Source organism: Zea mays, chromosome 6 (genome assembly GCF_902167145.1).
Source record: "Zea mays cultivar B73 chromosome 6, Zm-B73-REFERENCE-NAM-5.0, whole genome shotgun sequence".
Taxonomy (NCBI): domain Eukaryota; kingdom Viridiplantae; phylum Streptophyta; class Magnoliopsida; order Poales; family Poaceae; genus Zea; species Zea mays.
The window spans coordinates 153948513-153962284 of NC_050101.1; the positions used below are offsets into that span (position 1 = coordinate 153948513).

General features: G+C 39.4%; 1 protein-coding gene across 4 annotated transcripts; it reads left to right on the forward strand.

Moving 5' to 3' along the window:
* Positions 1–7159: 7159 nt before the first annotated feature.
* LOC103630307 (protein N-terminal glutamine amidohydrolase) lies at positions 7160–13132 on the forward strand. Of its 4 annotated transcripts, none has more exons than XM_008651370.4 (6): positions 7160–7401; positions 10845–10950; positions 11023–11100; positions 11220–11350; positions 12191–12315; positions 12630–13132. In XM_008651370.4, the coding sequence occupies exons 1-6, from the start codon at positions 7277–7279 to the stop codon at positions 12791–12793; spliced, it is 729 nt and encodes a 242-aa protein (XP_008649592.1). In that variant the 5' UTR covers positions 7160–7276; the 3' UTR covers positions 12794–13132. The 4 variants fall into 4 exon arrangements, 2 of the variants coding, with proteins under 2 accessions (XP_008649592.1, XP_008649591.1); XR_004850371.1 differs by having other exon boundaries at positions 7197–7401; positions 11225–11350; XR_004850370.1 differs by having other exon boundaries at positions 7198–7401; positions 11186–11350.
* The last annotated feature ends 640 nt before the right edge of the window (positions 13133–13772 follow it).

The following is a 13772-nucleotide window of genomic DNA, read 5'->3' on the forward strand; positions in this document are numbered from 1 at the left end:
GTCGAAAGAGAGGGCGGCCCATAGGTTCTAGGAACAAGGGTTCATCTAGCGCTCCAAACTAGAATGAGGCATGCACTTCAAAAAAACATCAAGGAGGTGTCACAGACAATGATTCATCTAGTGGGGAGTAGATGATTTCATATTTTATGACAAATGTAATGTAGTGCCATACTTGTTATTACAACTATGGGTGAATTTATAAATGCTGGAACCAGTCGATATTCACAAAGTATAAGTAATAATGATTTACTGCATGTATTGAAATGTTGTGTAAACTGTATAAGAAATATGCGTAAATGTGTTATGAAAACAGCGTAATTCGACGCTATACAAAATTTGGTGGCAAAAACTGGCTAAAAATGTCTTTGTGAAGAAAACAAACGACACAATAAATTGTGATTTAATGTAGTAACATAATTTTTATTACACATGTGTGCGAGTAGACAAATCTGATACCAGTAGTTATTGACAAAAGAATAAGGCTGTACAGATTTGCGTAATTGAGCTAACAAAACAACGTAATTCATCTGTAATTAAAATTATTGTAAACTGGGTACAAATTTGCGTAAATGAACTAACAAAACAGCGTAATTCTTATTAGACATAAGAATTTGTGACACATACTGGTAAATAATAGATTTGTGAAGAAATCAGAGAATAACAATAACTAGTGAGTACATCACTGATAGAAATATGAGCAAACAGTCGAAGTTTGAACTGAAGATGTTTCATAACTTGTTTAATACACATAGGCCAAATTTTTATCTAAAAACTGCATTAGACATGAGTGTCTTGATAGCTTGGGTGAAAAACATAGAAAGTTTCAATACGGTTACATAGACATGCAACAAGGAGGTTTGGCTTCACAACATCTTGTTCCGTAACAAGGAAGCCACACAATGTTTGTTCCATATCAAACAGTTGCGATTCACAAAATGTTGATCCAGCGACACAGCTAGCGTCCAAACTTGAATCTTTGAATATCTGGAGGCAACGGGAGGCACTTGTTCTTGCTATGGAAGGTGAGGTAATATAGAGCCAGAGATCGTAGGTCACCAGAGTTTTCCTGCATAATACACATTATCGCGAGGAGAATAAGTTATATCTGAAATGTTGAATGTATAAATACAAACTGCATAATCATAAAATGACTCACTCGTTGTATAAATTGCTTGATAGAACCATCCATATAGTCATAGTACTGGATGTATCTCATGACAAAAAAGCCACAGTCATTAGATCCAGCTATCATGGTGGGACACATAGGTGGCATGTCAATTGGGAAATTTCCAAATTTTGGGATGCGTGAATTGGGCCGGACTTGTTGCAAAGATTTGTTCAATCTGTTCATTATAACCCTAGCCCATGGTAGTTTCCTGGTGCCTATGTCCTTTTGGGAGTAATGAAACATCTTCCATGAAGTACCACCCAACTCCGGACCATATGGATTTGAATCTAAAATGTGAATACATCGAAACTGGATATTTATGACATACAATGTCCAATGTCCCATATGAAGAATAGGGACCATAATCTGTCAAATATCAGGAGTTATATAAACAGAATGATAACATTAGTGTGTAGCTGAGCGATGAATATAATTGCATAACAGGAGAGCGTTGATACAAAGATAAATAAGTATACCGTTTTGTAGTCACCAAAATTGTCCAGTTGGGGCAGGGTCTTGTCCAGATAAGCATCAAGGACAGTTTGATCAAAAATCTGAGGAGACTTACTGTATCGTTCATGCTCCTCAAAGTTGAGGAGAATCTGCATAATCATAATTACTGTGTCATATAAAACTGTATGTAAACAATTGCAAAAACAGGTAGGTATTAATGAATTGTACATACACCAACATTGACATCCAGTACAAGTCTGTCTTTGTTGATGGACGAGCAATTATTGTTTTTGTCATGGCGAAACCCCATGATGAAACACTGCATGAACACATTATCCAGACACATCCCATCTGCAAATGATTGTTGTATATCGAGACAATTTCCAATACATTCATCGAATTCTATGATCTTCCTATATAATAATGAAAAAGGATATGTTATTCATTATATATGTAAGCAACAACATACATGTTATTTTGACTTAAAAGTTAAAGAAAAACCTGTTTGGGTCAGTTTTTGAGGAGCACAAAAAATCACGAAGCGACCGAGCACAGTCCAATTCTGTTAAACGTGGCAGAGAGTGGTCATGTGTAGTGTGCAAGCTATGTGTTTCCTCACCATCTGCAACCTGAAACACAATGCAGGTAGAGAGTATAGTAAATTATGAATGAGTTATGAGAAGCAAGCATGCAATAAATGTATAACTGGATTACTTACATGACCACTAGGTGTCTGATCAAAAAGGGGGCCCGTGTAAGTTGGAGTGTCATGAGATGCACCAATGTCTCCTCCCTGACCCAAAGAAACAATGATACTATGTTTTAAGCCTCAATCATGTGTCAATTAAATTTAATCCATAATTGAGATTACAATGGATAAAACAAAGCTGAAACATATACATGTTTTTGCGGTGTGGCATCAAACATCGGCAAGTGGGAAGACGGATATGAGCTCATAGGATTGCAGTCTGGTACATGTCGATGAGACATGTTTGTGTCGCTCGGCATATTATTGCCAACATTAAAACAGAAATCATGTATACATTATTATGGTTTTGTCTAATATTTTGGATGAAAATTGGAAATTAACATGTAATGTAACCATAATCAGACTGCATAAAATACCTGGTTTTCCACATTTGGGGTTATGTTCGTCTCCAAATCGTCAGGGCAGCCCTCAAATGCACGACACATTTGTTGTTGCTTTTCGTGTATTTCTTCAAACTGGGTACCTGTCAACTCCGTATTCGGTTGTGAATATGGCATAGTCATGTCCTGGGTATTCTGGGTACCCTCATGGATCTGTTCCTCTGTAATTAAAAAGTTGTAGTATTCAAACAGCAAGAACTGATAAATGCATAGAGTTAAGAACATGAATTGAATAAATGACAATGAGGGAAGGTAACCTGACGACATATGCTGAGATATATCTGGAGGTTTATCTGTTTGAGGCGCTTCCGCAACATTGTCTGGGTCGCCAGACTCCGCACGAAGGACATCATCAATTAACTCAGCAAATGTGTCCGCTAGTTCATACTGCTTCACAACCATCTTGGTAAGAGTACTTTTTATGATGGAACACACTTTGCCAACTTCAGAATCATACTCAACAAACTTTTCAATGAATTTTGGTCGGTCACGTGGTTGGAGCTGCTTTATCTTACTTGAAAGCATATCCTTGATCAATGGGAGCTGGATATGAATAGTATGATGACCACAAGGATCGGGACGAGGGACATCAAAAATGTTTGTCCTGTCCCTATGCTGTGATGTAATGAATGATAATGCATCATAATTAATTATTAGAAACATAAGGATATAATATTACATAAAACATCTGTAATGTACATATGGTATTTATGGACACATATGGGATGTATGTTTTGCCATAAACTGACCTCTGATTGAAACTGCACACTAGGGACAGCAGAATAGCAAGTTTCAGAAAAGCTTCGGAACTGAAAAAAAACATTTGTAATATAATTAAATACATGAAAGATAACCATAAATAAAGTGTGTTACCCACTGAAAAATGAAGTATATGGTGTCTATTACGAGTTTATTCAGAATGGTACGAAAACTAATAGAGATACTACATGCATAAACATTCACCTAATAACAGCAAATGCATATTTATGCAGGGTAATGCATTCCTATTGTTTTATGTACAGATGACATACCTCACAATGGCCAAAAGGTTCACCGCTTTGGCGTGGCTTCCTCTTATCAGCTTTTGTCAGAGCTTGGATAATGTTTTTATCAAAGAATTTTATGCGGGGTGTGCCACGTTTATTGGGGGGGGGCTGCAGCATCATGCAAGTGGTCCAAATAGTACAACTACAAAAAAACAATAACTAATTTATACTATCATGGATGGTAATTGAGCAAGTAAAATAGATTCAATTCGATATGAAAAAAATGAACAGTCCAATGTTATTTACTTACTAGTATGACAACTGAGCATCCATATATCGTCGTGGACACATTAGAAGTGCTTCTTGTATGCCACTTTTGTGCAGCTTCACATAGGTCGTTAAAAATTAAGTGGCACCAGTCTATTTCATGGAAACGGTCCATTTCTTACGTCAATAACACTTCATGGTTAGATATGCCCCAGCTGGAAGTGGGGAACAACAATCTATTGAACAATATCAAAAAGAAGCATCTGATAGAGAGGTCATCATCATTTCCTTTTCTCAATCGGTCCTGAAGAGATGCAACAACAAACTCATCCTTGGACAATCCAAGTTCAGCCCTCAAGTTATTGCCCGCCACTGCTTCATCGATTCCTAGTGGCTTACCACCGCCAGCATTCGGAAGGCCTAGTATAAGGTGGACAGTTTCTTTCGTAATCTTTAGTTCCTTGCCAACTCCAGGGCGAATAGTCATATCCTTGTGGTCCAACTTATCCATCAACCAACGAAGATGAGAACGGCTACCCAGTGCATCAAGTGTCATGTCAAGAATATTGGAAAATCCTTTTCTAGCAACGGCTTGTCGTTGCCTCTCATTCAATATCTTAATAGTTATAATCACATCCTGAGGGTTGCATCTAACATTGAGTTTCTGAAATAATGTATGTTAAATGTTATGAAAACAATGAAATAAATGTGGCATGAGCTATAAAATTAGCACTCATAATGTAAGGGATGCAACTAAAATAACATAATACCTAGTTAAGTAAACTAAACTGCATTATCTGTAGACAATAAAAAAGTGTCTAAGTGTTGTAAAATAAATATGATATTGTAAATGCAATTCAGAACTTGGAACCTAACGTGAAAATTCGACTAGATTCATCCTTACTGTATACTACTAAATAATATCTAATATGTTGTATCAGGTCATAATTATTGAATACTAATTAGTATTTAATATATATGAAATCATAAGTATAACATATAACCTGCCGTGGAGTTTCTACTACTTTCGGCCTCTTTGTACATGTCTTCCGTAAGATATTCATATGACTTCCAGTAGCATTACGCTTCTTTGTAGGTGTCATGAAGTCATCGTCGTCATTGCCAGATCCAGTTTGTTCATTGGCTTCATAAATAACAGATGGTTTCTCGATAGGTGCAGGACACTGATCAGAATGCTTTGTGTTTGGAGGAACTCCAATAGAGGCCGGTCGTGGTATCTCAACACTAAAGAACTCTTGGCTTGACTCAATGGTTATGCGTTTGGGATTAGCGGGAGGACGATCAACTGACTTCATTTTTTGGGGTAGAACAAACTAAGTAAATGAAAAAGAACATCAGGAAATAATACTATACCATACATAATAATTAAATAAATATAACATTATGAAACTGTTGGGGTATGTATAGTGTGTGTATTGTGCATAACAACAGATGTAGACAACGTAAATGAGAAGAAGGAATGCATAACAACAGATATGTGAAAACTCACATTTAAATAAAACAGTACATAGTGTGCATAAATAAATTATGCAATATAATTCATAACAGTATATGTAGTATAACTATCAGAAACAACAATAATAACACAGTACAATAACATCACTAATCTATTGATTGCTATTGTAAAAAAATATATTGTGTTTATAAACAACACTCAGTACCTATATAAAAATGAACAGAATGTAACAAATATGCAATTGAAAAAATTGGAAGACATTATCGGATACTACATATAATGAGGCGATTCAATTAATTTCGAATCAATTGAAGGGATGTAGAAGGGGCGGGGCGAACCTGATGGACATTAGCGGCTGAACTATGTAAAAGAATGGGGGGAACTCGAAAGACTGAGAGGGGAAACGAACCAGGGAAGGAGAACGACGGCGGTGAATCGATGAACAACGGAGATTACGGCGGTGGAAGAGGTGGGGGCGGTCGTCGATGGCGATCGCAGGAGCGAATGACGACGACGGGGAGGAACTGATTTTTTTAGGGTTTGGGTGGACCCGAGCTGAATTAATTGAAAGGTGTCTGTTGTGTGTGGCTCGTTGACCATATTAGCTCGGTCGGCCCGCGGGGGAGCGGCGAGGGACTGTGGGTCCACTAGTCAGCACACAGTCAGGGTGAAGGTTTGGTAACTGCGTGATCATAATAAGCATAAATAGCTGTGCAAAGTATCGTAAACAGTTTACAAAAAATAATTAATCAAGACCCACGCCAAGGTACGTAATATAATAAATCCCAAAATGATATGTAGTTGTTAACATCGAAGTATACAATCATAAATCCCAAATACTACACCACACCGACCAAGCCGCATCGACGTGTCAAATTATGAAACGGTTGGAGTCATAATATGCAAGTATAAACGCGGCCAACTCCAACGCGGGTCGTGACCACGACGCCGGAAAACCCGCGCGAAGCATACGCACTCACCGTGTCAGTTACGTGTTTATGCATACGTAATTTGAATGAAACGGATGCATAAATGGTAATAGAGGGTGCGCACGTACGACCCACCTTCAATCGGTGCATGTGCGCGGTACTCGGACCACCTGCCACGTCGACCCGCGCCCGGCACAACTAGACTGGCAGGGGCTCCCTGCATTGATGGAAGCCCAGGGCTCCTAATACTATAACTATATATATATATATATATATATATATATTTCATATTTTTCTCTTTAGATTTGAATCCGATATAGATATTATCGAGTTGTGTTGGATAAAATTTGAACGGATATTGATATCTTGAATACTCAACTTTATATATAGATATAGATTGAATACGGATCAAATACTAAATACATAGACTCAAATACGAATCGGTTATTAACCCTCATAGAACTTATTTGGTTAAGTGTAAATTAAGAGAAAATTAAATCTCTCGCTAGTTAAAATTAATAATTTAATCTTCTTAATCTCCTTGGACTCGAATGCAACTGAACAAGGTCTACTGAATTGGAATATGAACATTTACCACCGTGTCGAGGAGTCGGCATTATATCGAAGCTGGACTTTTTTCTCAGCCAAGTCGGCATAGAAAACTTTTTCACCTGACAACTTGAGTAAAGCAGCCCAACAACTAGAGTACTAGACTAGACTACTGGGCTTTGAGCCATGAACTTTCAATCTAAGCCCAGCTTCGAGCTCTGGCAGTCTGGCACACCGCACTCTGCCACAGGTCCACGCTTCCACCAGCCCACTCCCCGTCGCCGACCTCACCCCCCTCATGGACGGTGGCCGAGCCGCAGCCGTCGGCGGCGACCCCTCTCCCATCGCTGCTCCTTCCAATCCCCCGGCGCTGAGCAGCCGGCCCGTCGATGTCTCCTCGTTCACCCATACCCCGTGCTACTGGTAACCAACCCCTTTGCCCATTTTATCGATCCATAGTTTCTCGCAGTAGATTCAAGCCACATGGTTGACCACTAGGAATTAGTATTTCCCTTCTTCTGAAACCTTGTTTCCCGTTCCACCTCTTCTGATCATGGAAGAACTTCGAACTGGAGGTGAATATTTGCTGTATAAAGAGTTGTGTATTGGGTAGACCGGTAGAGGTCAGTCTAGTTGAAAGTTGAGTCTTTAGTGTGTGTCCATCAGTCCATGGTATGTTTAACGGGAGTGGGAATTAGTATAATGCAACCCTTATCATTTGCCTAGTTGCTGTTGGTAGTCTTGTCCTACGGAAATTAGCACAGTCATCCTATGTGAACTTTAGTTCTGTGATAAGACTTTATAGGGATATAATCATATTATCTTATCCAGAATACCATATCTAGTGCACCTCGATGAGTTGTTCTTTTCTGTAACATTCTACAGATAATTGAGGCTTGGATACGGATGCAGTTACATGCATGGGGATGGGGAGACAGAATCATTGCAGCCTAATAATCATCATTCTTTGCATTGTAGCTAACCCAACTCAAAGCATTACGCTAACCGCATACTCTGAATAAGCCTTTTCCAGGGGGACGGGAATAACTATAGGCGCGAGGAAATAGGAACGCGAGCGATTTATAGCAGGATTAGTTTTGCCTCTGGTGAGATAATCGTAATCTAGGGGACGGGAATAACCATACGCGCTTCGCTTGTGACGCACGACGGTCGAAACTCGTGCTTTAAAGGAGTAGATATGTGGCATGATAGAAGTAAGCAAAACCAATACATGTATAGTTATAATTGCTCATAGACTCTGTTGTTTAAACAAACCTTGGCTATTAATAAAGGAAGATACTTTTTTTCCATAGTAGGCATGGTTTTAAAGGCGGCTAGGCGGAACTAGGCGCCCAGCCACCGCCTGAACGCCTAGGCGACTTAGGCAGGCGCCTAGGCGACGCCTTACTAGCCTCATTTTTGGGTGTTGACACCTGAGAGAAAGCAGGGGAGGAGGACCTACCAGTCTACCACTCTACCAGTGAGGGGCGCCCAGGGAGGGGGAGCAGCCGGCCAGCCGCGTGCCCAGCGAGCAGCAGCCGCGTGCAGGGAGGAGGAGCCACGTGCAGGGCGCGCGCAGGGAGGAAGAGCCGCGCGCGCAAGGTGAGAGAATCAGAGAACAGCCGCCAGCCGTGCGCGCAAGGGGAGGAGCAGTCGCGCGCAAGGGGAACGCGCGCCAATTTACAGGGGAAACGCCCGCCAAGCTAGCGCATCGGGCACCAAAATCCAGCGCCAACAAACCCTAGGTTAGGCGTCGCCCAGGGGGAGAAAGGCGTCGCCCAGACGCCTACCGCGCCTAGGCGGACGCCATACTCAATTTTACCTGGGTGGCGCGGACGCCTAGCAAAAAATGTCGCCTGGACGCCTAGGCGACACCTTTTAAACAATGATAGTAGGTGAGCCCAAATTTCATTACTACATCACAACCTAATTACAAGAACCCAACAGTTTGAAAGTCAACCGATCATATCATCAGCACAATTTGTTAGAGGAATGGCAGGCTCATGGCCTCATGCAACCTTTTTCTTGCTACTGCCTATATCACTCTACATTAGCCATGACCATAGAAGTTTTTTAGAGGAAAATAACACATGGCTGCCCACAGCTGACAGCACTCCTGCATTTTGAGAAAAAAATATTGATTTATACAAATTCCTACCAACTAACTCTAAACCATGATGCTTTAGTTTTGTTATGATTCTAGTAGCACATCAAATGACTCTGCGATGTATGGCCAGACTCTTCTATCATGTGTAGCACATGAATGGTAGAAACAGATCTGACTTCTAGCCTTCTGTCTTGGTTTAACGAGAGTAATTCATTTCAAAACAAGGAAAAAATGTTAGTAGAATCAGTGCAATTCTCAGAGCTTAGATGGCCCACACCTGAGATTGAAAACTATAACTGCATAATTGTTAGTGATGCCACTTCAGTGGATTACCATCAACCTAGAAGTGTTTGTATATACAATAACTTTATTTTATAAATCTGTCCAAAAAGTTATGTAGACAGTATGGTTTGGTTGGTAGTTAAGCTTTTATCTCCAGATATGCTTTTAAGAAGGCTGTACTGTGGCAGATTCCTCCCGTCAAAGCTATCGTTTTTGTAATATATAAAAAAACTATACGAAGAAATCATATATAAGGTGCAATGCATATACTTGTGTTTTCTTTATGTTTATTTCATTCATTTACATTTGGTTCTCGAAGGACAGGTCTGGCGCTTTGTTGAGATTCCTTCACACTGAGCCAAAGGTCCTGGGTTCGACGCAGCCCCTCTGCAAAATGCAGGGGGTAAGGCTTGCCTTAGTTATTTCTTCCCAAGACCCCACTCATGTGGGCTCCACCAGCACTGCGTCTGTCCTTTTTCTTTACATTTGGTTATTGATGTTCCTTTGTCTATTTATATAGTTTACGTTATTTTTTTCTCATGTGATCTTCAATAACCCATACAGAATATTAGAGTATATCTGGTAGTTAGGGATATTGTAATCCCATATTGCCATGTATATCAGTGAGCTGTCTTGGCCCCACCCCACCACAAACCTTTAGGCTTTTGATGCAGAGCCAAGGCCAGTGACTGTGTACTCGTATGCCTCTGTTAGAGCATCTCCAACAGAAGTCCTAAACATAGTTGTATTTTGAAATATAAGACTCTAACGTCAAAAACCTGTTCCAACAGGGGTCCTATTTTACAAAAAATCAATCAAATAATTATAGGACTCGGCCTCTCAAATCCTAAATGTCTAAATATTGGACCCCATATGTTGGAGCCCTATCCTCATTTTGTACAGTATTCCTAACATTTTATTTCATAGATAATATGATCTATTTCCTAATAACATGATATAGGACACAACTGTTGGAGTTGCAAATGATTTTGTGGCCCTAAACACTTCAAATCAGGTCTTATTTTATTTTTTAGTACTCAAATATAGGACTTCTTGTTGGAGATGCTCTTAATGCTTTGGACTTGCCTCCCTCCATGGCTTCAACCACGTCCACCTAAACATCGGCTACTTTGATGACAAAAGAGCTACTTGTTGTTTTATACTTCAGTCTCAGCATGTACATTGCGGCGGCGCTATGACCGCAGGGCATGTTTGTCTTCGCTGCTTCTCTGGTCTGGCTGTCTGTGATGTTAGAGTATATCTGGTAGCTAAGGAGTAAGGATACATTGTAATCCTATATTGCCATGTGTATCATGGAGACAACTTGCCACCAAGTATTGTCTCTATTTATATCGCCCGAGGGCTCAGTGCAATTATCCACAAATTATATGCAAAACCTTCCTGCTTTCAAAGAATACAAAATATCATTGCTGTTTATATTTGCTATTAACAGATGGATTTCATTTCCTACATGCAGCGAAGAAAATGTTTACATGTTATGTAACGAGCTTATTAGAACCGGAGTGGCTGATCCTGCGGGCACTGATCTTTATGTTGTTTTCATATCCAACGAGGAAAAAAAGGTGATTTATTGCTTATTTTTCTATTGTTGGAGATCTTATTTTCCTTCAGTTGGAAATTTCCCTTCCATTCAGGTTCCTCTCTGGCATCAGAAAGCAGGCCATTCTGATGATGGATTTATTTGCTGGGATTATCACGTGATATGCATCCAGGTAAAGCTAACTAAATTGCTGTGGTATTTATCTTTAGTTTAGTGTGTACTGCTGACATAAAAGCAGTGCATTTTGTATCATGTAGTGTTTCATGGTACTTCTTGATGTGCATATGGAAGTCTAGGCGAAGCAAAGAAGTTCTTGATTTTGTTTGGGATCTGGACTCCGATCTTCCTTTCCCTTCCCCATTGATCCAATATGTTTCTGAGGCGATTCAACCACTATCATTCGGCAATTCCAGATATGCAAGGTAAGTGATGTTTCTGTTGTTACCAGTATAATTATTTATTTGTTTTGTAATACAGTTTATGATGTATTTCTACATGTAGCAACTAAATGGGAAGCCTTCTCCTTGCAGATTTGCCTATTATAAACCTTGCAATCTGCTTCGATAAACTTTGTTTGAAACTTTGGAATTTAGGAATCAGATTATTTTGTTGCAGCATTTATGAACTCAGCAATAAATAGATCTATCCATGTTTAGAATTATATTAATTGTATTGATTCATATTTTGGAGGCCATATCATGGTCTGCATGCAAGATTGCAATATCATGCATGACCATATAGGTGGAATTGTGGAAAGGATGCTTTCTACAGCATGGTTTGAGTTTTTTTTTTGTGAAGATCATGTTTTTCTTGATTCTTGGTTGGAATTGGGCAGTATAGTTTATACTTAGATGTGGACAATTTGGTTAAACTCGGCCGGTAGGGGAAAGACCGCCACCACGGTATTATATTAAGAAGCTCAATCGGAGCCCTGACCGTGAAAGGGCCACGAAAGGTGCATGAGGGTCCGTCCCCTATAGGTCAGATCTTTACTTGTGCTTTGTGCCCTCCCAGCCCCTACACGAGGATCCACCCCCATAGGTCAGTCCATCTCATCTCATGTATGCACACGACAATTTGGATAGAGGCTACACATCTTCCTCTGCAAGGCAAACCAACCATTGTGTCTCTGTATATCTAATTTGTGGAGTGGGACTATTTATGGAGATGTATCTGTGCCTGAAAGATAAAAGTGCATACATGATTGTGTTTTCTTTTCCTGTTACAACTTACTATAGTTCTCTCCCATATATTGTTTGCAGACTCTTCCGTGTGGTTCATGCTCCTGTGTTTCTTCAATCGTTTGCCTCAGACAGAAGCCATATGAAGGATCCTGAGGGGAACTGGATTCAGTTACCCCCAAAATATGAACCGATCGTGGCTGAAGGTAGTGAACTATATGTCATGGTCATCTTTTTTTTTTGTTCCAAATTTATTGCACTCTCTATTTTTTTTTCTTATTTTGAAAATGAACTTGCACCATCTTAGCCCACCGGTTATCTAAACTGTATAATAGCTAAGCTGAGATTACGCAGAGTTCCATCCAATTTGACACTAAAATGATGGATTTATACTGAACCCTTAAGTGTACAGAAAATTTTAATATTAGAAGTTTTGTTTTCTTGCTTGTATCTGAAAGTTGATACTCATCCACGATAGCAGATGTCTCACTCTTCTGTGCTTCCTTCATGCTCGTTTCAGATGGAACCACCAATAACCTCAATGAGTACATCATGATGTCTGTGGGGGACGTGGCAGACAGAGAAAGGATGGCTAATGATGTTTACTGCAACAAGCATGGTGTGGTGCTAAATGAAACGATCTTCCCTGAATTCTTCGCCCAGCTGCCTGCTCCACATACTTAGCAAGCGATCTTTCTGTTGTGATGGGTTACTCTGTACACTTCAATAGTGCACTCACAAGATTATGAATTAAAATATATGGGCACTATTGGACACATGGTGCCTCTAAGTAGCGTTTCAGATAGATCCTGGCCTGTTTTGGAAAGCAAAATGTGGGGATCTCATAGTTCTGTTAGCCTAGACATCTGAAAGCTTCATCTTGTCCCAAATAATGATGACTAGGTCATGTTTAACGGCTTTAGCTTTCTTTGGTCATTGTTCGTCGAAACTTATATGAACATAACACTTCTATGTGCTCGTTGTTACCTTACAAGTAAATATGCAACCCATAAACTTTAAACTTGCAGGCTGTCGCACCTTTTTGCTCTTGCTCTTACGCTCATTCTGGATCCTTAGAATTAAAAACTATTCTAATAATCATAATTTAGATGTAAATCAATTGTTGTATTGAGAATATATTTATATAGTACTGTTGCTCGCTCCATAGATAAGTATCTTTCTGACCAATAGTTGATTTACATCTAAATTATGATTATTAGAATATGTGGTCAAAGGAAAATGTGAGCTGTACGTAGCTGGTTAGGTTAACTGCTCGTCATACATTTATCTGGATTTATTTTAAGGATTTTTATGATGTTTTTTAATATTAAAAGATATACTGGTTATTCGATGATATTCTTTCAATAGTAGAAGATGTACCAGTTGACAGTGAAACATCTATAATGACTTTATCATCTTGAAATATATCAGTCCACATCAATATTTAAACTCAGGGCTAGTCTGGATCTATCATCTATGATTACTCATGGGGATTAAAATAAGAAAATTAGTTTGTTTTCTTCTCAATTCCCTCCTATCTTCACGGAGAATTAGTATATCCAAAGTAGATCATAGTGAAATGAATCATAGAGGAGGTTTTATATACATGAGGTGAACGATAACTTTGAATAGACATGGTGGTTAATATGGCAATTTAAAAGAT

What these genes read in the sequence shown, in the direction of transcription:
- LOC103630307 (XM_008651369.4), top strand. Translation starts at nt 7,277, where the DNA reads ATGGACGGTGGCCGAGCCGCAGCCGTCGGCGGCGACCCCTCTCCCATC. An exon ending in ATCACGTGATATGCATCCAG is followed by an intron (nt 11,101 to 11,219) that starts GTAAAGCTAACT and finishes TGCATATGGAAG; the next exon opens with TCTAGGCGAAGCAAAGAAGT. An exon ending in TGAACCGATCGTGGCTGAAG is followed by an intron (nt 12,316 to 12,629) that starts GTAGTGAACTAT and finishes TGCTCGTTTCAG; the next exon opens with ATGGAACCACCAATAACCTC.